The 26,180-nt window shown below is 33.8% G+C and overlaps 1 protein-coding gene across 1 annotated transcript; it reads left to right on the top strand.

The window, feature by feature from the left end:
- Window positions 1-932: 932 nt before the first annotated feature.
- Window positions 933-24,419, top strand: LOC133172181 (ATP-dependent translocase ABCB1-like). The gene is made up of 28 exons (XM_061307020.1): window positions 933-1,253; window positions 2,917-2,950; window positions 3,315-3,441; window positions 3,681-3,850; window positions 3,938-4,071; window positions 4,273-4,444; window positions 4,990-5,114; window positions 5,432-5,548; window positions 6,781-6,865; window positions 8,941-9,054; window positions 9,278-9,388; window positions 9,737-9,862; window positions 10,110-10,313; window positions 12,657-12,827; window positions 12,989-13,181; window positions 13,349-13,488; window positions 13,917-14,075; window positions 14,469-14,561; window positions 14,781-14,942; window positions 15,067-15,199; window positions 15,481-15,551; window positions 16,035-16,135; window positions 17,365-17,505; window positions 18,812-18,968; window positions 19,254-19,451; window positions 23,283-23,486; window positions 23,726-23,872; window positions 23,956-24,419. The coding sequence occupies exons 1-28, from the start codon at window positions 1,159-1,161 to the stop codon at window positions 24,154-24,156; spliced, it is 3,885 nt and encodes a 1,294-aa protein (XP_061163004.1). The 5' UTR covers window positions 933-1,158; the 3' UTR covers window positions 24,157-24,419.
- Window positions 24,420-26,180: the final 1,761 nt, after the last annotated feature.

Raw genomic sequence — 26,180 nt, 5'->3', positions numbered from 1 at the left:
GTGATGGTGCAATATTATGTCATAAATATGGAAAGATGATGATGGAAAAACTAGCTGATGTTATCCCATTTGTTTAGTTATTATATGGTCATTATCGAATATAGTCAGTAAACATCCAAATATGAAACAGAAATAACAGAATTTTTTGAAATACTTTTTTCTAATGATTATATAGGCAATGGAGAAAAAAGTATCAATACAAAAAAGAGTTTTTATAACCGCATTTCTAAGTAAGTTTTAATCTCGTAATAATGCTTCATTATGTATTTCTTCATATGTTTTTCGAAAAAAAGATTTGAGCAATTTGTAAAGGGCTAGTACCCTACATCTCTAATTTCACCATTGTTGACAAAATCTGTGACTTGCCTGTACTCGAAATCTATAGGCATATCTTGTATGCTCAATGGCGAATGAAGAGCAACATTATCATTTACAGTTGTGACACTTTTATTTCTAAGGATTATACACCCTTTAACTTACTTCTTGGTTCTCAAAATTATCTTTTAAATCTTTTTTTGTTAAAAAATTAAAAAAAAAAATTTCATTGATTTGACTTGACACATGAAATGCAGATTTCTAACAAGAACCTCAACAATAAACACAGTCGTGGAATGTAAATATATATACACTGTACATGTATGTTCAATTCACCATTTACTATATGGTTCAATATATATGTACAGTAATTTGGAAAAAAAATCATTCGGTGTAATTTATTTTTTTTATTCCCAAGATATCTGACAGTTTCCAAAATGCATATAAAATGTTATTTGTTGCGATTCATATTTTTTCAAATTAATTTGAATTGCTCTGCAGCACCGAAACGACTACTTTGCTTCGGTCATAGCTATATTTAGAGATCTGGGGAAGCGCCGTGCACTTTAAAATTATGCAGTTATCTTTATCGAGTATATGAGTAAGAGTACTGATTATTTACCGGTCTCATGTATAATCAGTTCAGAGGTGAACCGTTGTGCAATTTCTTGAACGATGACATCACTTCATTTTCTACAATTTTATTTACAATGACATCATTTACATGTTTTTAATCATCATGCCTTTATGTGGTTAACAGAAGAAGTGTTTATTAATGGACGTCTACAGTTATATTGAACATTTAATATTTCAACAACAAACGAGAAAATCTAGATCGCTGTGATGTCGGAAAACGAAGAGAAGCAGCCCTTGTTGTCGTCTGATTCTCAGAAGGAGAAATATTCTACGGAGTCTGGTGACAAAAACGAAACGAAACAGTAAGTCTACTCTTTATTTCTGAAAGGGGGCGGGTCCCTAATTAGCAAGGTCGACCAAGACCTTCGGCGGATCTAGGTATTTAAAAAACTGCGCTAGCACAGATCTTTTCAAAATATTTGATAATAATATGTTTACTTCGATATTGAGCTATTTATAATCACTTAAGCAGAGAATTGCACCTTTTTTAGATCAAGTGCATACACCAAGTTATGACTGCACTTTAAGAAAATTTGCATTAAATATTGCATTTGTTTGAACATGTGTTGTATACATGTTACCTGTGTAATTATTGTTAGTTAGCCTGATGTTTTAAAAAAAATCTGATAATTTATGCTATGTAATATTAAGAGTACAGATGTGTATTTAAGAGCCAGAGAACCGTAGTATTCACTTACACATTAATGTATGAGCCTAATGCTTTAATCACACAAGTATATAGATATGGGGACATCATAAATATTCTTTCTGATTCTTAAAGTTAAACCATAATTTAGAAGTGATTTTTTGTGTTTTGAGTCATTAATAAAGAGGCATTGATACATTTGCATTTCCGTTTCGTTGATAATTTTTAATTTTTCTCACAACATCTAAGTTATGAATTTCTACCGAAAACTTTGAAAGATGTAAACTAAATTGAAATCTGCATCTATGTCCCTTTTCTTTGAAGGAATATGTTAAAAAATCCGTAAAGTTAACCGTTGCTGACTAATGAGTTTGAAGAAATTGTCTGTTCTAAAAATAAAGAATGAAAAGTGTATTGCCGAAAGAAAGGACGGTGCTAGAACAGGTCTTCTAATTGTAATTACTATGAAATAGAGCATTTTATAAGATATTTAATACAATGTTAACGATGCAATACAACTGAATAGGTCTATTCAAGACCTCTGATATATTTAATTCTCTAAATTTCATCACAAAGAAAAGCAGTAAATTTCATTAATTTTGTTTTATCCTTTGTCCCTCGATAAGTTCTTTCTTTCGCGGAATGGACAGTTTTTGTCTTTCTCTTTTTTAAAATTCTTTCACTACTGTAAATCTTTTTTTTTTATTTCCGAGAATTTAAATTTTGCGTAATTACGTGAGACAGTTTGCTCGCAAAAATTTCATTCTCGCGTATATTTGTTTGTATAGATTATATAAAGAAATAACAAGAATTCATAAAAAAATATTGTCCCACTTATAAATACCAAATACTTATCTTGCGAGAATAGAGTCGCGGGGTCGCAAAAATTTGGAGCTACAGTTGTCTTCCAAACATGGATCCATGTATTTTCTCACTGGGTAACGATTAGGATTATCTCCCTTTGCTGTACTGTAAATGAGTACCTTTCAAATGTTGATAATTATAGGTATTCTATAGCTTACCCCTTATACGTATTGATTCTATAAATATTTCGGAATTTGACCGACTTCACTTAGATTTTGTATAGAAATCTTTCTATCGAATTTTTCCTTATCAAGAGCATTGACATTTTCCTCTCGAGTACGTCTTCTTATCAGAGGGAAACATAAATAAAGCGGGCACCTGTCCCAGTAAGGCACCCGTATGTAGTGCGAACATGGATCTGAAGAGTTTCTCAGCGTAGGTAATACATTATGTCTACAGAGATTAGTAAATATAATTAGTCTCAAAACTCTCATAACTCTCCTTTGTACTTCCAGGAATTCTCCTAAGTCGGCATCGTTCGGACAGCTGGTAAGACGACCCTTTGATACTATTTCCTTTCTATGTAGTTCAGAACCACCCGATTTACATAACGCGTTTTTCATATTCTTCATACAAGTATTATAAAAATATTACTAATTTAATATTAGGGAAGAGGCTTGAAATGAAAAAGAGCACTATTTGATATTGGAAACTGCAAAACAGGGGGACACTAGGGGCTAAGAACGTGGGAGGGTGGGTGAGGGATTGGGAAATAAAGAAGAGCCTCTAAGGAGGGCCATGGGATGATGTAAATTCCATGAGAAGATAAATACCTTCAGTTATATCATTTGAGAGGAAAAGGAATGCAAGGAAAACTAGATAGAGTGAAATAACAGTTGTCTATACATTGTAGTTCCGATATGCCACGGCTTTTGACAAATTCCTGATCCTGATTGGGAGTATCTTCGCTATAGCTGTGGGTGGAGGATGGCCGGCCCTGTCCGTCATCTTTGGAGAACTGACCGACACGTTTGTTACAGGTCAGTAATAAACTCAGACACTGACCATAATCACTGTCTTATCAATTAACTAACACAAAACATAAAACTAGAACAAGCTCATGCAGGAAAGACTTTGTAAGAAACACCTTGCACTGTTGACTCTCAAATGGAGTCATCTAAAAAAATACTTGTTGAATGTTTTAAATTAATTAGTTAAGTAAAAGTAAAAAAAAAAATAAAATTTAACAAACAATTATAATAAAAAATCAATTTCCTAGGTCCGGGCGGCGCTCAGGTGATCTGCGTCAATGGAAGCATCAGTTTAAACGTCACCGGAAATGGGACCGGGAACAACTCGTCCGTGGATGAGTTTAATGACAAAATGACCACTTACGCCTTCTACTACCTGTACATCGCCGGCATCGTCCTAGTGTCAGGGTACTTGCAGGTAAGAATCCTGACCCCTGGACCGTCTGGTAACTGACTTTATGTTTTATTTAAACACACTTAACTTCCACTAAGCGGTATTTAACAGATTATGTGTTGGACGACGACCTGCGAGAGACAGGTTCACACTATCCGGAAAGTCTACTTCCGGTCCATAGTCCGACAGGAAATAGGTTGGTTCGACAAACACCAGAGCGGGGAGTTGACTACTCGACTGGCAGAGTAAATATCCAGTTTATTTCCATTCAATTCTATCTGCAGTTGCAAAAGAGTGATGTAATTTAATAAAGTTCTTGCGTTTGAAACTAAAACATTATCTTGAAAATTGCACAACCAAACTCTTGATATCCCAGCACACTTTAAAAAGCTGCATAGTTTTATTTTTTGCTTCGTGTCGCTATTAAGGCAGCCTTAATTTTATAGCGATATCGGAAAAGTCAAAGATGGATTGGGGGACAAATTCAGCTTCACTCTTCAGTACACTGCGCAGTTCTTCTCGGGGTTTGCCATTGGCTTCTGGAAAAGCTGGAAAATGACGCTGGTAATGATGTCTATCACGCCGCTTTTGGCTGTCAGTGCTGCAGTTTTTTCTGTGGTAAGCGAGATTTGGTCATACTTACCAAACTATTTTTCATGATCAGAGGGTTTTCGTCGTAAGCCATTTTTTGTGAGAAGCCTGGTTCTATTACATACTGTGAAATCACTAATTTTCATTGGGGTTTAATTTTCGTTGTTTTCGGGGTATGCAGAGACCCACGAATTCATGTCCACCACGAAATGTAATTTTCACACATGCATTTCTTTTCAACAATTCTTGTTCCACGAAATAAAATCCCAAAGAATCCATATTTTTTCTCAAACCACGAAAATTTGACCTCACGAAAATATGTGATTTTACAATATTCTCTGTTATCTGAAAAACACACTAATTGCAATGGAAGAGATAAACAAAAATATTTTTATTTGATAAATTTAGAATTTAGTGAAGAAGCTCCTATATCTTAAGACAGCGTATCTTTTAGATGACTATTATGCGTAATATAAAATCGGTACGATGAACACAAAGGACAGATACTTTTTTCTGGCACATAAGTGTACTTAGATCTATCAGTGATGTACAAAAGGACATGTTTGTTTCAGTTTATCAGAAACTACACCAAAAGGGAACAGGAGTCGTACGCAGGCGCCGGAAGTGTGGCTGAGGAAGTCCTCTCCTGTATCCGGACCGTCATCTCCTTTAACGGACAAAGACAGGAGCAAGTCAGGTAATAAACCCTAACAAAGCTATCTACAGTTATACTTAGTATTAATTTGCACAGGATAGTAATCAGGGGACATACAGCTTGGTCAATATTAAAAGAAGGAATGTGAGAGAAGGTTATATGGGCACCATTGAATCTTGCTGTACTCAGCGCAAAGCCGTAGGTTGGAAGGATGAATATACAGAAAAATAATAATTCACATGATTATATTACAAGATTGTGTATATTTGTAATGAGTTAAACACTATAAACTTTTCATGAAAAAGAATAATTTATAAGAATGGAGAAATTTATTTTGTGTAGTTTTTGTTGATTTGTAGATATGAGAAAGCGTTGACGGAGAGCAAGAAGATCGGGGTCCGTAAGACGGTGGTCCAGGGCCTCATGATTGGCTCCATCATGTTCTTCATGTTCGGATCTTATGCCCTCGCCTTCTGGTAAGATATTGTGACCTACTCTCTGATAGAATATAATTTTTCAATGTGTGAGTAGAATCTTTTATCCTAACTTTCTGCAAGGTTTTGCTGCAGGATCTTGCACCCAAACCTTGTAACAAAACCAGTGGCCTCTGTCCCGATGACAAACCTTCCTGTCTGGATTCTTTTAAATATTCCCAATAGTTTTCACTCAGCAGGCATTTTCATACATGTAGTTCTTGTTGTACGAGGAATGAATTACCTGACTTGAATACCTCACTCATTTTGCATTCTTTGGAACTTCCATTATTACTTATCATTAAAATCCTTCGGTTCTGCTAAAGTTGGCATTATTTGTTGTGATTGTGTATTATTTGTTGTGATTGTTTATTATTTATTGTAATTGTTTATTATTTGTTGTGGTTGTTTATTATTTGCTGCGGTTGTTTATTATTTGCTGTGGTTGTTTATTATTTGTTGTGATTGTTTATTATTTGTTGTGATTGTTTATTATTTGTTGTCATTGTTTATTATTTGTTGTGGTTGTTTATTATTTGTTGTGGGTGTTTATTATTTGTTGTGATTGTTTATTATTTGTTGTGATTGTTTATTATTTGTTGTCATTGTTTATTATTTGTTGTGGTTGTTTATTATTTGTTGTGATTGTTTATTATTTGTTGTCATTGTTTATTATTTGTTGTGGTTGTTTATTATTTGTTGTGGGTATTTATTATTTGTTGTGATTGTTTATTATTTGCTGTGATTGTTTATTATTTGTTGTGGTTGTTTATTATTTGTTGTGGTTGTTTATTATTTGTTGTGATTGTTTATTATTTGTTGGGGTGGTTAATTATTTGTTGTCATTGTTTATTATTTGTTATGATTGTTTATTATTTGTTGTGGTTGTTTATTATTTGTTGTGGTTGTTTATTATTTGCTGTGGGTGTTTATAATTTGTTATGATTGTTTATGATTTGTTGTGATTGTTTATGATTTGTTGTGATTGTTTATTATTTGTTGTGATTGTTTATTATTTGTTGTGGTTGTTTATTATTTGTTGTGATTGTTTATTATTTGTTATGATTGTTTATCATTTGTTGTGGATGTTTATTATTTGTTGTGATTGTTTATTATTTGTTATGATTGTTTATTATTTGTTGTGGTTGTTTATTATTTGTTGTGATTGTTTATTATTTGTTGTGATTGTTTATTTATTGTGATTTCTTATCATTTTTATTTGATTTGCATTTCAGGTACGGATCAGAACAGGTCAAGGATTGGTACAATTCCTACTGTGCCGCTGAGAGAGAGGGGATTAGTCCCGGGGAAGTCCTTACGGTAAAAAAAACCCCTTTAGATCTCTCAAAAAGTTTATGAAATAAGCTTTTAGGAAATTATGTACTCACTACCTTTGTGTTATTTTAAGAGAGGGATATTTTTTTGCACAGAGTAATCTAAAATAATACTTTTAAGATTAAAAAAAAAGCAGATGTCTTTTTTGGCTGAAAAATATTTTTTTCGCGTTCGAATTCAACTGATTAAGATTTCCAATTTTTCACTGCTTTGAAAAGTGATGTTGAAAGATACTTGGAAATTCGGATTAACATCTGTAACACGATTACTCTAAATGATGCCTGATTTCTTCATTGACAAAATCTATGGTCAGCTGGTCGTCCACGAATCTTTTAAAATTCCCATAGTACTAATTGTGCCCCTTTATTAACAGACCTATTTTTGCATTCTTATAGGCATTAATTTATTAAAAAAAACTTCAACATGAATACTAAGTAGAAATCTCGTGCTGTGGCTTTCAGTTCGACATTTAGACATATCGAAGTTTTTATCAATAGATGGTTTTCCTATGACATATTTTGCCTTGGAGTTATTAATTCCCCTTGGCCGCCATCTTGTAGGTCAAAGTAGTGAATTTTCCTCTTTGAGCAACCAATTTTAAACATGCATGCCAGAAATATATGGTAAAAAATATTTACAATATTAAAATAATGAATTACAAGAAGCTTATATATACGTATATTCATAAGAAAATCAGTTTTATATTCACTTCAGTGCCCAGTATAACAAATTGAACTTGGTTGAATAATGAAGGGACCTGGGGATGTTGACCTACAATATGGCGGCCATGGGGAATAACTCTTGCTTAAATCACCTCGATGGAAAACCTTCTATTAACAATATTCGTTTTCATTCATTCATTAAGTATCCCATGCACTGAACTCAAAATGAACGACCCATCTGTTTCATATTCGGATAATTTATTTAAAATGAAATTGTTGTCAAACTGACAACTAAACATTATGATAACCGTGATGACTTCAACTTTTCTATGGTCAACTTCACTTAATTATATGTAGCAGCACACTTTTTATCACCTGCATTAGGTATTAATGTGTCATAGTTGACTCAATACGCAACAGAATGTTTTGCAAAGATACAATTTCTAAACCGAGGCAGACTACTAAAATATATGGAGATAACGAACAGTATTCGAGCTCAAAAGTCCATTAAACATTACAAAATAGGAGCAGAGCAAACACGGACCTCTAAGACACCAGAGGTGGGATCAGGTGCCATGGAGGAGTGAGCATCCCCTGCCGACCGGTCACACCCGCCGTGTGCTCCTTGTCATGATGGGAAAATAACGGAAAAATCCGTCGACAATTCAGTGTGAAAATAATGGCCTAACAATTAGTATGAAAAAGTCAGTCAGCATTTGACTTAATGATAGATTGTATTTGCTGACAAGGTTATTGTATCGACCATAGAACTTACGAAATGATGACTTTAAATGAGACTGCTGATATTCTTGTTTCATCAACATGTTTGTCAATAACTTACCTCGTTTTAGAAATTGTTCATACGTAGAGCATGTTCTTGCTTATCGAATCAACTGAGATATATAAACTCCGTATGCAGGTGATAAGGGTATATTAATTGCTGCATAGGTAAGGGAAGTTGACGATTGATAAGTTAAAGTCATCACGTTTATCATAAAGCTGACAAATGAAATTTTACTTGGGTATCAACAATTTCGTTTAAAGTCAACATTGGCAAATTCTAAGATCGATACAATGATCGTTTTTGCAACTAAAACCTGTTATTAGGTCGAATGTTGACTGATGTATTTAATAAATATTGTTAGGCCATTATCTTCATACTGAATTGTCCGTTTCTCTGTTCATGACAAAGGGCTCACGGCAGATATATGACCGTCGACAGGGGATGCTTACTCTTCCACGGCACCTGATTCCATCTCTGATGTTTTCAAAGTTCCTTGTTTGCTCTGCTCACAATTTGTATTGTTTAACTGGATCTTTAAGCATAGTTACTGTTTTTTATTTTCACGTTTCATATAATCTTATTTTTTTGGTTGTTATCCTTATTTGGATTGACAGGTATTTTTCTGCGTGATGATTGGTTCTTTCTCTATTGGAAATGCCGCCCCTCATCTCGGGTCAATATTTGGTGCCAAAGGTGCTGCTGCTGTGGTCTTTGAAACCATTGACAATGTAAGTGTAAGAAGAAAAGGGAAATAAAAAGAAAGCTGGCTTCAAACTTCAGTGGAAATCAAAAAAATTATTTACCTTTCAAAATTATAATTTGAAAACATGATTAAAGTAGTCAAATCAAGAGTTGATTATTTTAAAGTTATGGTTTATTGAGAACATCGTTTGTAGGGGAGCACTTGCTGAATAAAATGAAGAGATTTTTTTAAAATTTTTGTATAAAAAGGTACCCACAATAGATGCTACAGTCGACAAGGGACAGGTACCAAGTTCACTGGAGGGTGACATCGACTTTGTGGGCGTTGATTTCTCCTATCCTACACGGGAGGAGGTCCAGGTATGCCCACGCGTGCAGGCTGAAAGTCAAAATTATTACTTTCGCACAAAGTGTTTGAGATTTAACTTCCTTTTAAAAACATCTATTAGTATATAATGGTATGCTAAGGTGTTTTAATCTCTCACAGTCCAATTTGTTAGGTTTGAGTTTAAAATGGGAAAGCAGATAAAACAAATCAAATTTAAAATGCAGACGTTTTTATTATAATACATAAACCATAAATAAAAGCGTCTGTATTGTGTAAAACTGTGTATTGAATCAGACTGTCCGTCCTCAGTATATAAGGGTAATGGGTTATAACATATGAGTTGTGTACAGCACACCACTTGAAGTTTTTTTTCATTTTAGGTATTAAAGAACTTTAACCTGAATATAGGACACGGTAAGACAGTGGCGTTGGTGGGGGCAAGTGGTTGTGGAAAATCTACGGTCGTCAAACTAATCCAGAGAATGTATGATCCACAGAACGGACGGGTAGGTTATTAAAGACGTATTAAAAAATTTACAATATATACAAATCCTGTAAAGACAATAAGCTGGGGAAACCTATCTTTTATTAGTTAGTACTTTTTCCAATTGAATTGAACATTCTGAACTTTCTTGAGGAGAGCCTACTACGTGTCAGTTATGTTTTTTATAATCAAAAACAACAAATGCGCCTTTTATACTTTCTTATGTCTTGTGATATTACTTAGTACTCTGTTTTATATAAATTCTGAAGGTTTTATTAGACGGCAATGATTTGAAAGACCTGAACACCAACTGGCTCCGAAACAACATCGGTGTTGTCTCCCAGGAACCAGTCCTGTTCGCCATGACAATCGCCGAGAACATCAAACTGGGAAATCCTGACGCAACTATACAGGAAATACAGGACGCCGCGAAGGCAGCTAATGCACATGACTTTATCACTCAATTACCAAATGTAGGCGACTTTATCACTTAGTTACCTGCCATAATCACTCAGTTTATCACGTGACTTCATCACTCGGTAACCATGTAAAGCCATGCAATCACGTGACTTCATCATTCAGTAAACCACATGGCTTTATCATTCAGTAACCCAATGTAAAGCCATACAATCATGTGACTTCATCATTCAGTAAACCACATGGCTTTATCATTCAGTAACCCAATGTAAAGCCATACAATCACGTGACTTCATCATTCAATAAACCACATGGCTTTATCATTCAGTAACCCAATGTAAAGCCATACAATCACGTGACTTCATCATTCAGTAAACCACATGGCTTTATCATTCAGTAACCCAATGTAAAGCCACACAGCCACGTGGCTTTATCACTCAGTCAATCATGTAATTTTATCACTCCGTTGCAAGTTCATAAATTAACCCATCTCATCACTAAGTTACCATATTAAAGCCAGTAAGGGCTGCCCCACTTTAAAATGTTGATACAGATTAGCTCAGGTGAATTTTGATTAACTCACATCGTTTCCACTCTGGGATAAGTTAACCTACAACCATATTGTAGGCAAACGTAATCAGAACCGACTGTGATTTCATTATTTCACATACACTTTATGTACGGTTTTAACCCACATTAAGCTTACATGGCCTCAAGACCATGAATGAGAACAGACTTAAGTCAAAATTTTAAATTAATATAACTTTTGAAATAATTTTGATTGTACAAGAAAATTTTCGTCATATCTTTGAATTTAAATATTTTTCATATCTGCAAGTTTTTTTAGCACATAATTGCTAAGTGCAACTCAAGATATTCAAAATCAAACACTGGACTTAAGTTTGTTCTCAGTTTATGGTCTTTAAAAGGCTTGGTGTAATCAGGCCTAAAGTAGGACCACTTAACCACTAAATTAAATGACTTCATCACTTGGTAACCTTATGTAAGACCACTTAATCACTAAATTAAATGACTTCATCACTTGGTAACCTAATGTAAGACCACTTAACCACTAAATTAAATGACTTCATCACTTAGTTACCCAAGGTAAGACCACTTAACCACTAAATTAACTGACTTTCTCACTTAGTTACCTAATGTAAGACAACTTGATCACTAAATTTAAATGACTTCATCACTTGGTATCAATTTGTAAGACAACTTAATCACTAAATTAAATGACTTCATCATTCAGTTACCCAAGATAAGACCACTTAATCACTAAATTAAATGACTTCATCACTTGGTAACCTTATGTAAGACCACTTAATCACTGAATTAAATGACCTCCTCACGTAGTAACCTAATGTAAGACAACTTAACCACTAAATTAATGACTTCATCACTAGTAACCTAATGTAAGACCACTTAACCACTAAATTTAATGACTTCATCGCTCACTATGTGTAAAACAACTATATCATGATACTTTATAACTCAGTTTCTCTTGAGGCTGTTGCATGTAAAGAAGTCAGTTACCCGATGAAAGATCAATAAATCAGATGACTTCTTCATTCAGTTACACAATTTAAAGTCCTTAAATCACTTGTCTACATTTTATATCACTCAGTAACCCAGTGTAAAGCCACTTAATCACATAACTTCATTTACTCAGCCACACAATGGAAGGTCACTTAACATTCCTTAAGTTTTAGTCCGCAATATCTGCCGTTTTCCAGGCGTTTTTTTTAAGATTTTGATATTTTACGTGCCAGGAAAACGTCAGAACCGGCGCCATTATGAAATGCAGAAATTTTTCCGCTCCCATCTGAACTCGATTTTCGATAGTCGCAAATCGAATCAAATGTCAAACCCACAACTTAGCAATAGCAATTTGCTTCTAGTTTTTACCAGTATCGCTTAAAAGAAAATATCACTAGTACTCCACATTTCGATACAGGGTCTCACGAGTTTTCAGAATGCACGAAATCAAAACAAACCTTGACAGTTTGATAAAATGTTTTCACCAGACACTTTATATTACAAAGAACAACAAAAGCGATATTGGTAAGCACTAGAAGCATTGTAATATTGATAAGATGTGAGTTATAGACATTTAATTCGGTTCGCACATATCGAAAAGCGACCCGAGAATGCTCCTGTTGGATTCGGCGAATTTCCACTTTTCACAATGGCGCCAGTTCTGACGTTTTCCTATCATGTAAAATATCAATTCGTAAAAAAACGCCTGGAAAATGTCAGATATTTCGGACTACTTAAGTTTATGTCGCTTCTGGGAAGAGATACAGTTAAGTTCCTCTTTAACTAGCTCCAGTGCAAGATCAGACATGAACCTATAGTTGAAAATTGTACACCAGAAATACACCTGTTTTTGGTAGGGTTATCGAACATTGGTCGGGGAGAGGGGAGCTCAGCTGTCTGGGGGACAGAAACAGAGGGTCGCTATTGCCAGAGCGCTAATCAGAAACCCTCGTATTCTCCTTCTGGACGAGGCCACGTCAGCTTTAGACTCAGAGAGCGAGAACATTGTCCAGAAAGCACTGGACAAGGTGAGTGCTTTGTATTTCAATCATTTTTTGATAACTGCTCAAAAGAGACGGTCTTTCAACTCAAGTGTGTAGCTTAAGTTTAAGCTTTGAGCTTCTTTCCATTAAAAAAAGCAATAGATGGAAGTTTGTTTTTTTTAAATTTATAAACACTTCAAATTTAGGCTCGGCTTGGTCGAACAACAGTTATGATAGCTCATCGTCTGACTACTGTTCAAAACGCTGACATGATTTACGTGGTGGACAAAGGGGAGATAATTGAGTCTGGGACACATACAGAGCTTATGAAGAAGGAGGAGTTTTACTATCAGCTCGTGCAGGCCCAATCATTAGAATCTGATGATGAAAACGACAATGGTAAATAAAAAATTATTATTGAATTAAGAAAATCATTAATTGGTAAGATTCATGTCTCAGTCAGATCTATTTTTAAAGCGAATTGAAAAATTCGTTTTGGGTCGTAATACGACTCATCAGAAATTCCTGATTATCAAATGAAAAAAAATGAATCTTGATACATGTAGAAGAATCTGGTCCGGAAAAGCGTGCCTACAGACGTCAGAGGTCACGTGTGTCATTGTCGGAAAAGGGAGACCATCTAGTAAAGAAACAGCTCTCAAGGCAGTTGTCTGCATCTGAAAAAACAAAACAAGAAGAGGAAGAGGTTCGTATTTATTTAAATACACCTCACCTAAACTTCAAATTGATTTTAAATTAGTTTTCACTTATAAATATATATATTTAAATAATGTTTTTATGTTTAAAATCTCTTGAAGAAATGCATCATATATATTTTATTTCATTCTGTTTGCAATTAACATAAAATGATTTCGTCAAGATACTATAAATTTTATAAATCTTTCTGAATGAAACGTTCTTTGATACCTGTTAGGTTGTGAGTTCATGGTTTATATAATATTGATGTGACAATTTCTTGTTAATTGAATTTTGTCAGCAATATAACCACTTATTAAAATGTTTGCAAATCATCGAATGTTCACAGGATCTGCGGTCCAGATTCGCGCTTATACTTTAATTTTTACTTCTATATTGTGCAAGTGACTGAAATAAATCGTATTTTCTATGATAAAGAAAGAGGAGGAGGAGGAGGAATTCGAGAAGCCGAAGTACTTCCGAATATTGCGTGAGAATTTCCCAGAATGCCCTTTTCTGATTTTTGGCACATTGTTTTCCGCTATCCAAGGTTCTACAATGCCGCTCTTTGCTTTGTTTTTCGGAGAAATGATAAAGGTACGGTATTTATTCGTAAAAAAAAAGATCATCACGCATAAGCAAAATAGTATTACCTCTATTGTCAAGAGTCATTGCAAAAATCACGTCTGTATTTCATCGCTTAAGATTGTTTCTTTATCAAACATATTCAGCTGAATTATATTAGAATTTATTTTCAGAATATTTTAAAAGGACTTTTGTAAGCTTATAGCCATTTATCCAATCCAATTTAAAAATTAAATTATGCAAGAAATAACAAGATATGTATTTTATTTTTTAAAATGTATATCTTTGTGACGTTTTGTAAATTTTTGTCCAAAGGAAGAATCCAATACATAAATATTATATTTGTATTCTTTAAAAATTAAACTCATAACATCACAATTGGTTAAAAAAGGCTTTTACTCCTAGGTATTTATAGATATAAACGGCACTGATAACGTCTTATGGAGTTTAATGTTCCTGGCCCTTGGAGGGTTGAATTTTATGTGCCACTTTTTCATGGTGAGTAGATTGAACTGTAGATTTTTCGTAGTAAAACTTATTTTTGTGTTTATTGTCTCCTTAGTAAGTTGCATTAGAATTTAATTTCAGTTAAAGTTTTTGTATTTGTCTTGTGCATGTTTTCATTTATTCATTATAAAAAAAAATCGATTAATGTAGTTCACGTTCAGATATAGTGAAAACGTAATTCTAACTAAAAATACCCCTTCGTAATTTCAGAACGTGAACCTTGGCATAGCTGGAGAGCGGTTGACGTTTAGGCTGAGGCTGAAGTCATTTAAGGCGTACTTAAGACAAGATGCCTCCTATTTTGACGACCCCAAGCATGGCACCGGTGCTCTCACGACGCGATTGGCAACTGACGCCTCTCTTATTAAAACGGTTAGTAAGAGTAAAAAAATCTTGTAAATCTGCAGATTTCAAATTGTGTTATTTTCTTTTACAGTTTCAAGTGCATTTAATCGGATATGATTCGTAGTCTTTAACTATTCAACTTGACTTCTAGGCAACGGGTTTCCGGATAGGCACTATCCTGTCCTCGATAGTGAGTTTAGTGGCGGCCCTGGTGATAGCATTTTACTACGGCTGGAAGTTGGCGCTAGTTGTCCTCGCAGGAGTTCCCATATTAATGTTGTCAAGTGAGTTTCCAAGGCAAAGATCAAGTGAGGAGAGCAAGTGTGTGATCAAGCATTCATCCGCAGTAGTGTCAAAGAAAATTTTGCCTTTTTACTGTATACTCTTTCATTGAAGGAATGAATAAAAAATGGAGTGCAACCTAGCCCAAGATTGAATAATAATATATTTTTCTTTTCTTTTAACTATTTTTCTTCCTTTTAACAGCGAGAGCAAATTGTTGTATACTACAAAAAACCTCAAGTTTGACATCTGTTACAAATGACATCTTGCCATGTTTTGATAGGTAGTTTACAGATCAAGGTCGTGATGGGGAAACACAAAGAAGATCAAAGCAAAATGGAGGATGCTGGCAAGGTAATAAATCTGGAGGAAGGATTACAAGGCGATTTCCACGGTGTCCGATTGTTCTAGCATTTCATGTTTTGACCATCAAGAAACTGAGGCAAAGAAATGCATTTAGAAACAATTGATTATCAATTTGTATACGGTAAAATTTGATGAAATGCTTCATTGGATTAAAAAAAGAAATAAGCTAGAGAATTTAAGACTAATTTTGTTTTTATTTTTAAATTTCTTTTCGGTACGTAAATTAGGTCCAACGATCATGTAACATACGTATTAGTATGGATTAATTCATTTTGACTCTCCTTTAATCGCGCTATAACTCCATTGGCAAAGCTTCAGTAAATAGTAAACTTTGTTAATTTACTCCTAGACGTAAGTATCATGTTACAGTAAAAATAGATAATTTATCTTTTTATAAAAGTTTGATGTTCACAAAGAATATATCGTATGTAAATGCATTCGAATGATATATCAATCGTGTATTCTTTTCAGGTGGCCAGTGAGACAATTGACAACATTCGCACTGTGCAGTCTCTAACAAGAGAAAAATATTTTTATGACCTCTACGCGGCTAATTTAGAGAACCCTCTAAAGTGAGTTTTACAGAAATGAAGCAAAATTGTAAAGAAAAAGCAATATGTTTATGCAATAATTGATGCCAACAAATTTATGCACGAGTATTTAAAAAAAATCGTTTTTTTTTTAAACAATAAATCCATATTTGATAACATTAAGTACTAGTTCCAGAACATAATACATATGTATGTCGATGTCGCCCAAATAAAAGGTTAAGATATTTTGCAAGTTGTGAACGTAGATTATGTAAACTCACAGTTTAGTAAATTATGTCTTTCCTACATATGTATTAGTAGAAGGCATTTTGGGTTTGTTTAATACTGATTTTCGGGTTTATGATTCTGAATTATAAGGCAGGATAAGTGTGTTGTGCCTTTTGCAGATCGAGTCTAAAACAAGCTCAGATCTACGGGTTTGCTTATGGGTTTATAAGTCGTTTATTTGCCATTTACAGATCGAGTCTAAAACAAGCTCAGATCTACGGGTTTGCCTATGGGTTTAAAAGTCGTTTATTTACCATTTACAGATCGAGTCTAAAACAAGCTCAGATCTACGGGTTTGCCTATGGGTTTATAAGTCCGTTTTTTTGCCATTTACAGATCGAGTCTAAAACAAGCTCAGATCTACGGGTTTGCCTATGGGTTTATAAGTCCGTTTTTTGCCATTTACAGGTCGAGTCTAAAACAAGCTCAGATCTACGGGTTTGCCTATGGGTTTATAAGTCGGTTATTTGCCTTTTACAGGTCGAGTCTAAAACAAACTCAGATCTACGGGTTTGTCTATGGGTTTATAAGTCGGTTATTTGCCTTTTACAGGTCGAGTCTAAAACAAGCTCAGATCTACGGGTTTGTCTATGGGTTTATAAGTCGGTTATTTGCCTTTTACAGGTCCAGTCTAAACAAGCTCAGATCTACGGGTGTGCCTATGAGTTTATAAGTCCGTTTTTTGCTATTTACAGGTCGAGTCTACAACAAGCTCAGATCTACGGGTTTGCCTATGGGTTTATAAGTCGGTTATTTGCCTTTTACAGGTCGAGTCTAAAACAAGCTCAGATCTACGGGTTTGCCTATGGGTTTATAAGTCCGTTTTTTGCCATTTACAGGTCGAGTCTAGAACAAGCCCAGATCTACTGGTTTGCCTATGGGTTTATAAGTCGGTTATTTGCCTTTTACAGGTCCAGTCTAAAACAAGCTCAGATCTACGGGTTTGCCTATGGGTTTATAAGTCGGTTATTTGCCTTTTACAGATCGAGTCTAAAACAAGCTCAGATCTACGGGTTTGCCTATGGGTTTTCTCAGTGTGTGGTGTTCGCTATGTATGGCGGTTCCTTCCGTTTTGGTGCCTGGCAAGTGAGTTTAGGGGAGATGGCGCCGGAGGATGTTTACAAGTCAGTACATAAACTTTATTTTGAATCTTTATCCTTCAATTTTTGAAGAATATCATTAAATATTACAAGACTTGATATTAAAAAGATTTTCCTTTGCTTGCATTTAAATTTTAGTTTTCATAAAACCACATTCATTAGTTTTATATATAAAGGGATTTTACGTCTTTAATTTACATCTCCCTTTCGACGACGGCAGAATCAGATATTATTATACGCCGAATTCTTGTGATTGGTAATGTAAAAAAGAAATACTCGATTGATTTTTTTTAAAATCACTCTAATACAACACACAAGTACGCTGAAGTTGATGTTAAGGTGGAATGCTAAAGCAAAATTTTATTTAATGGATGTTTAAGAAATCTCTTTTGAAATACAGTTTCAGCGTGGAAAAATTGATATTAGCTCTATATGAATTTTTTTGTATTTTTTTCAAAGAAAATGTCAAATTTCAAATTACAAGGTCATCTGGATAAGAAATCCTGTCTTTTTAGCTTTTTAGTTCAAGTTGGAATTACTTTGTTTCAGGGTGAAGGATGGAAATTCTTTTCTAATCCAGTTTTGATTAAGTCTAGTATGTTATTTCCATACTCAAACATAGACATCTTTGTTTGAGTAAATGTGTAACTTTCATGGATATAGCTGAGTACATGTGTAACTTTCATGTATATTTGATCTCTTAAATTTAATACATCACTATTGATTCTTTGTTTTTGAACAATTTATCCAAGAACGCAGGACCCCAAATTCTCTGTTAAATATTCGCAAATAAATAAATTTAACGCGCTTTCTTGAGACTCACATTTTAACATTTAATTTGGCTGCAACAACCATTGTTCTGTTGCATATTTATAGTATTACAATACCGGTTGACAGGGGATGCTTACTCCTCTTAGGCACCTAGTCCCACCTCTGTTGTTTTAGAGGTCGGTGTTTGCCCTGCTAACAATTTGTATTGTTTCAATGGACTTTTGAGCTTGATTACTGTCCGGTATCTTCATATTTTATTGTTATAGCACTAATAGTTTTTTTTCTATTTGTTTGTAATATTTTAAATTTTCAAAGTTTTTACTGTACTTTATTGTCAAATTTTTACACTGTTGGGCCTATGGCACTCCTTAGTGAAAATTATAAGAAACTAATACTGCCTTTATATGGAAAGATTTTAGAACATAATTTTAAAATGCTAGGAAGGATGTACTATTCCAAAGTTGAAATATTGACTTTAAAGGGGAAAAAATTGCCAATCAATCAATCTCTACTGCCACTATTCTCCTTGTCATTTATGGCTATATTTTTCCTATTTCAGAGTCTTTTTTGCCATAGCATTTACTGGAATGACGATTGGACAGGCCAGTTCCTTTTTACCTGATTATTCTAAAGCTCAGCACGCAGCAGGTCTGATATTCAAGATATTGGAAACTATCCCAGGCATAGATATCTACTCGCAACGTGGAACATATCTGGTAATGAAACCAAGTATTGATAATTGCCTTTGAAAGTTTATTTTGACAAGGAAAACATTTCATCTAGGAAAGTACTAAATGCACTCATAAAAAAGATTAAAGATTTTTTTTTTCAAATTGTACATGTATTGTAACCGTCTTCATTCCCTTATTGCCTCATGTATCTGTTTGGCGACTTCACTTCTTCAGAGTTTTAAGTTTCATTATATAATCAAAAGGAGTGTGAAGCCTTACACTCCGTTTATTTATCAAACTATACAATTCATATTCATTCTTTTGTTCCAGAACAATGTGGACGGTCGAATCGTCTTTAAAAACGTGTCCTTTAGCTATCCAATGAGGCCAGATGTGCGGGTGTTAAAATCTTTAAGTTTTACTGTGGAGCCAGGACAGACAGTAGCTTTAGTTGGACCGAGTGGGTGTGGCAAATCTACAGCTATATCATTGCTACAAAGGTTCTATGACGTACAGGATGGAGAAATAGTACGTATGGTAGTGGTTACCTTGGAAAAAATAAGATTTTGTGTGTTTAAGTAAAAAAAGATGAAGAAAACTAACAGTGATTGATCTGAAAAATCCACAAACAATTCAAATCTGTGAATAGGGTATAAACCACAGACCCCCGGAAATTCCAGAGTTGGGATAAGGTGTCTAGGAGGAGTAATTCTCAGTCAAATTTAGGATAAAAACAAAGGTCTAACAGTTGGTATAAAATATGTACATGTATCAAAGTACGAGGGTTGATCCAAAATTAATGTCACAACTACTATAAAATCTTTAATAATTAAAATATTATCAACCAGATTTGACATACTAATACTAATACGCCTATCTATTTTGAACTTTGCTATAAAATTTCTTTTGGTTATATCAGAAACTTTTTAAAATATTAAGACAAACACAACGTTAGATTTTGTTTATTGCCGCACGACAACAATGTCACTGACGTCGTTATAACGTTACTTTTCAGCACTCATTTTCAGTTCATCCGCATATCTTTTTAACCTCACATGCTTTTTTTAAAAAAATTATCTTTACTGTCATTTTGCTATAAACTGTCTTGTTTTGAGTTGAAGTATTAAAGTTATTTGAACTTTAAATTTATTTCTAAATTCATTTCTTTTTTGCGTAAATTTTATGTATCATCAGATTCAAAATGAGTGTTGAAGAGAAATGTCATAACGACGTCGGTACATTCTTGCGGTGCAGCGGTAGACGAGACCCAACGTTGTGCTTATTTAGATAGTTTATAAAGTATTCTATATATCTAAATCAATTTTTAGGTCAAAAGGAAATATAGATAGAGGTATTAGTATGTTAATTTTTGATGAAAACTTATTATTATTAAAGATTTTATAGCAGTTGTGACATTAATTTTGGATTAACCCTCGTACGACCCAATGAAAGGTTGTATTTGCTAATAATGTCATTATAATGACCGTGAAATTTCAAAAATGGTTACTTTAAATGAGATTTTTGAATTCCCTCTAGCATCAACTTATTTGTCAGTTGCCTGCAAAGGTTTAATAAATTGATCATACTCGAAGCATGCTGATGAGTATCGAATATCATGGGAGACAAACACTATTTGGAGGTGATAGTGGAATATTATTACATGAATAAGGAAAGTTGACGATGAAAAATCTGAAGTTATCTCGTTTGTCATACAGTTTAGTTGTTAATTTGCCCTTATTGCCTATGGTTAGTAAGACTTCAAAATATGAAACAGATGTGACAGACTCTGGGGTGTCTTTTATTTCTAGTTCACTGGAATATATCGAGTCAACATATCTGAATGTTGAGTTGAAGACCAGAGGAAGTGTTTTCTTCTTCACATTAGATTTTTTTTATATAAATTAATTTTCATAGGAAAATAAAAATTGGTCCACTTATAAAGGAGCACATTTAGGCAGTACCCATCGAAATTGTAACACATTGTTGGAAGACCTTGTCTCCAAAGACTACATATGTTGTCAATAAGGAACTCCAGCATCTTTGATATCAACCTCAGAGTACTTATGTGTAGAATCAGAGTGGTTATTTTGCAAAGTAATTTTGTAGATAGCAATCGCAAGATACATGTATGAAAATTTCCCAGTCCCGATTTTAATGAAGGAGTAGTTGTCTAAGATAGAAAAAGCTTACTTATTAATTTATCATGAGGAATGGTTCTAAAGGCGTAGAAACGTAATATATTTTGAAGTTACTGACTTCTGAAAAATTTTGATTTTAAATTAAAACTAAAAGTTCTTTTGAGTTTTTGAGAATCCACATTTGATTTACACCAATTTTTCCAATATGCTGTAGCAGGGTACGTTTGAAGTTTCTCCTTTACAGCAGTTAATATTTTTGTGAGGAGTAAAGAAAGGGGCTTAGGGAAACAGTTGCTGGGCCCGTCAATGTATCTTTGGAAAGTTTTAAAGAAACTTAAGAATCTAGTATAGGTAGGGTAGAGCCAACTCACTTTTGTTGACTGGAAAACTTTTAAAGACTGAAATTAGCTTTTGAAAAATTTCATCTTTAGAAAGTGAACTTTGAGTCAAAGTTGGATTTCCAGATTAGAATTTGAACCAGGTTCTTGTAAAACAGCTGTAATAATGAGCCTTACAGACGAAGACGATATTGTTACAAGCATTGTCTGCTGTTTCCATTACATATTGTCCATGTAGTCTTTCTAATTCTTGTATCACTTCCGATTTTGTGAAAGCGAAAGGATGAATGGTTTGTATGTGGTCTTTTAACTTATTAATACGATTCTCTAGTACACTAGTATTTCTAAAACTCTTAAGGACATACGCAACATACCTTACCTGCTGATAATTTTTCAAGATATTCTTAATTTAAGATTATAGTAACATCAGGTGTTCGTAGACAAAAAATCAACATGCATTACCAGGGGTTTTGAAAAGATATCAATTGATGAAAATTCTTGTATAATTCAAAGAAAAATGTACAAAAATTACTAAACATATATTCTAGATGTTTTGTTTATCCAAGCTTGTTTTAGAAAAGGTGTACAACAGCATATATAGACAATAAAATGCTTCACACGATTCCTTTAAGTATAGGAACTCTTCAACTCCAGGGAAAAAGACAATAAAGTTCAAACTACGTTGCATATGTCCTTAATCCATTGTGACAAAGTGTTCAGGTCTTCTTCTTCATATTTTGCCATCGTCTGGCATTATCTTTGATAGAATTCATGATAGAAATGAATTACTGTCACCATTTGAAAGATATAGGGTCCTCTGAGTTTAGATTTTTAGGTCATCATTTTGAACTATACGTACATCACCAGTAATTATATGTCCAGCCGGACTATAGTTGAGGGAAGATGAAGAGGACGATTATTTAAGAGGATTTTGTTTAAGATGCTCAATATCTAGCCACTTTTAACTTGTTTATAATTAAAAAAAGTATGGAAGCAATAATTGGGGGATATCTGTAGCAAATGCAGGATATAGACTTGAAATATGGTGGAATGCAAGACTAAACTTTTTTTTATGATTAAGAATGTTACTAATGGACTTTCGCGAGAAGCGCTGACTTTTACAATCGACGGCTTACTTTTACACCAGAAAAATATACGGAAGCTCTTTTGCGATATAAATATTTAGCTTAACAGTTAATAAAACGATAATAATGGACCATTTCAAAGCTCATATTACGTTGTCTAGAAAGGGATCGGCAACAATCCTTCATTCAACCCCCTCCCTTCCCACCTTGACTAACTTCTGCCAAGTTTTCCTTCAAGAATGTATTTTCTTTTTTTATTTAATTCTCCTTTAGAAAATGAAAATAAAAAGAGATACTATCTCTCATAAGCAAGTCATTTTAAGTAATTTTATTCTACCTCTAATCATCTCTTGTGTTGGTAAATAATGTTAGCGCCCCTAATACCATAACTATAACCTATATTAATGTTTCTTTATCTATTATCAATTCGGTACCTCCGCATATAAGGCAGGTTTAAATGTCAAAGTAAGCCGTCAACTGTAAAAGTCAGTGCTTCTCGCAAAAGTCCAATGTTAACAGCATCTATTCCTTTGTTGGCAAATTTAAGTTTAAGGAGCGGATTGAATCAAATTTATCTTTTGACACACGTGGTGGCTTAGGGAGCCTATACTGGGTAACATCCATAATCACACACATTAGCTTGATTTCTGCAATTGAAAAATACAAGTATATCAGACACAATCATTATGCATGGATACTTGAAAAGTTTGATTGTTTTACATTATAAATAATTCATGCAGCATGTAGACAATATAATCTATGTAACAATACAAATTCATTTCTTTGATTCTCTTGTAGAATGTTGACGGCATAGATATCCGAGATTTAAATCTCTCTCGTCTCCGTTCATTTATTAGCGTGGTCAGCCAGGAACCGATTTTGTTTGACTGCAGCATCCGGGAGAATATTTCCTATGGTGTAGACACCGATGTGGGAATGGACGACGTAATCGAAGCAGCAAGGAAGGCTAATATCCATGACTTTATCACACAACTTCCGGCGGTTTGTCTTTTTTGACTATAGAACATATACTAAGCTTTGACCAGATTCAGAATAATCGTGAATTTTTTGTCGTGCATCATTTACAAAACCGACATTTATGTTATTTAAGGTTACTAAAATCAAAAGCAGTTAGGGTAAAAGTATGCTATACTTTTAAATGTGTTTTAATAAATGAAGGGAAGTAGATTTATTTGATGGTATATCTATAAAGATAAATTTAATGACTGGTAAATATATAGGGCTATGAGACAGTGGTTGGAGAAAAGGGAACACAGTTGTCTGGAGGACAGAAGCAGAGGGTGGCTATAGCACGTGCCATCGTGCGTAACCCAAAAATACTGCTTCTTGACGAGGCGACTTCTGCGCTTGACACAGAGTCTGAAAAGGTTAGTTCTAGCTTTTTAATTTGTTTTTTACTGAAAGACTTTAATAACAGTACGATTTTACTAATAAATTTCCAACTTTACAGCAAGTCCAGGCGGCTCTAGACACTGCCCAAGAGGGCCGGACTTGTATTGTGATAGCACATCGTCTGTCAACAATACAAAACTGTGACGTCATTTATGTTATCGATGATGGACAGGTCGTGGAGAGTGGATCACATCATGCATTGTTATCATTAAAGGGAGTTTACTCTGCTCTAGTCAGTGCGCAGCAGTTTACAAAGTAAACGGAGTTTAAAAAATGACTGAGAGCTTTTAATCGATTGGAACTATATATTTACAGTGTACCGCATTCAGGGACAATGTGATAATTGTGAGGTGTGAAAGATGTATAGTTGTTTTAAGTTTTTGAAATATTTCATGGGTGTGTGCATGACTTTGACTTGATTTTCAAATATGCCTTGAACAAAACATAAAATATGACATTTTGCATAAAATATTTAATTTTTTGTGTTTTATTGTCACAATAAAATGAATGTTGTCACATTTATATTCAATTTTAAGAGTGAAGCAACATAAAACAAAAAGACATAAATCCTTCACCTTCTTCAAATAGAAAACCTGACATTTCTAGAGCTATTAACCAATCCTTTCAGTGATTTTCCACGGACAGCTATTTTGTTTTTTGGTTAAAACAGCTTCTTGCCCTAGCCATCTTTTTTTCTGTGTAATACACATCTCCCCGTCAATAAACTTGTATAGAGACTTCCTAGTTAATATTAATGCTCTCCATCTTTCCATCTTTTCAGCATAGCTTGTCTGATTCTTTTCATTCTCATTCAATTTTTTTCTCTAAATTTGGTTTCCCCTAGAGTTTTCCCTACTTTATCTAGGAAGAAGTGACGCTTTCTAAAAATAAGGAAAAGTTCTTGAACATGTCTAGTAAGAATTTGAAAATTTGGAATTCTCTTTTTGTGTAAAATGTCGGCATACCACTTTTTCTTTACTTCAAGGACAACATAATTACCAAACCCTCTTGTCCTCATGGCATATATATATATATATATATATATATATATATATATATATATATATATATATATATATATATATATATATATAAAGCACTAAAAACCAACAACACTGTATATCCTAAGTGTCGGATCTACTAAGTAGATACAAGGTCACGGATGGAAATTTATATAAAGCACTAAAAATGACCAACGACACGAACAATAATAATTGTCAAATTTTCGGGACAACCTGTCCCTTCCTCAGGACAAAGAAAAAAGTTAAGAAGTCATAAAAACAAAGGAAATAGAGAAGCAAAAACAACTAGCACTACTACTAAACTACCAATCGCTAAATATTTACAATGTTACATGTTTAATTTGGAGTTTATAAACAGTTGTGAACAAAGAAATCCGGAGTGCTATGAATTGCGTCCGGTCTATCGGGTGTACTCTGGTGAGTACACCCGATAGACCGGACGCAATTCATAGCGCTCCGGATTTCTTTGTTCACAACTGTTTATAAACTCCAAATTAAACATGTAACATTGTAAATATTTAGTGTTTGGTAGTTTAGTAGTAGTGCTAGTTGTTTTTGCTTCTCTATTTCCTTTGTTTTTATGACTTCTTAACTTTTTTCTTTGTCCTGAGGAAGGGACAGGTTGTCCCGAAAATTTGACAATTATTATTGTTCGTGTCGTTGGTCATTTTTAGTGCTTTATATATATATATATATATATATATATATATATATATATATATATATATATATATATATATATATATATATATATATATATATATATATATATATATATCATTAAGGCTATCTGAGTAGTCATTTGTCCCTATCTGATGCCCTATGCCTTATGCTGTGTATTTAGTTTCCTTTTAGTTAATAGATACATGATTGTAATTAAATAAATTCATCTATCCATATTTACCTGTTTGAAGATTCATATAGGTAAATCTGTAAGAAAGTTGGTAATAAACCAGATGCTGATATAAATATACCACATACGGCTGTAACATTTTACAATGCATGGATTAATAAAAAATTCTGGACATTAATTGGTCATTACACATCGTAGATAACAAAATAATTTCAAGACCTACAGGCTAAGCGAAAGAAAAAAAAATGAAGTTTTCATAATTCAGCTCAATATGTACGTGAACAGTAGCCAAAAGGGAAAAAGTCCAAACAAGTACAATTAAAAAAGTCGTCATTCTGTTTAACATTCTTTGTGTTCAGTTCACTTGTTGCTTCCTCTGTCGTTCTTCAAAATGTATAATTCTTCTTG

The sequence above is a fragment of the Saccostrea echinata genome, unplaced genomic scaffold (genome assembly GCF_033153115.1).
Source record: "Saccostrea echinata isolate AGI-Se365-2 ecotype Australia unplaced genomic scaffold, CSIRO_AGI_Sech_v1 ptg000054l, whole genome shotgun sequence".
In the NCBI taxonomy this organism is placed as follows: Eukaryota; Metazoa; Mollusca; class Bivalvia; order Ostreida; family Ostreidae; genus Saccostrea; species Saccostrea echinata.
Note: the sequence above shows the minus strand (reverse complement) of the source record. Positions and strands in the feature narration are given on the sequence as shown.

What these genes read in the sequence shown, in the direction of transcription:
- LOC133172181 (XM_061307020.1), top strand. Translation starts at nt 1,159, where the DNA reads ATGTCGGAAAACGAAGAGAAGCAGCCCTTGTTGTCGTCTGATTCTCAG. An exon ending in ACGCCTCTCTTATTAAAACG is followed by an intron (nt 14,943 to 15,066) that starts GTTAGTAAGAGT and finishes CTTGACTTCTAG; the next exon opens with GCAACGGGTTTCCGGATAGG. An exon ending in AAATGGAGGATGCTGGCAAG is followed by an intron (nt 15,552 to 16,034) that starts GTAATAAATCTG and finishes TATTCTTTTCAG; the next exon opens with GTGGCCAGTGAGACAATTGA.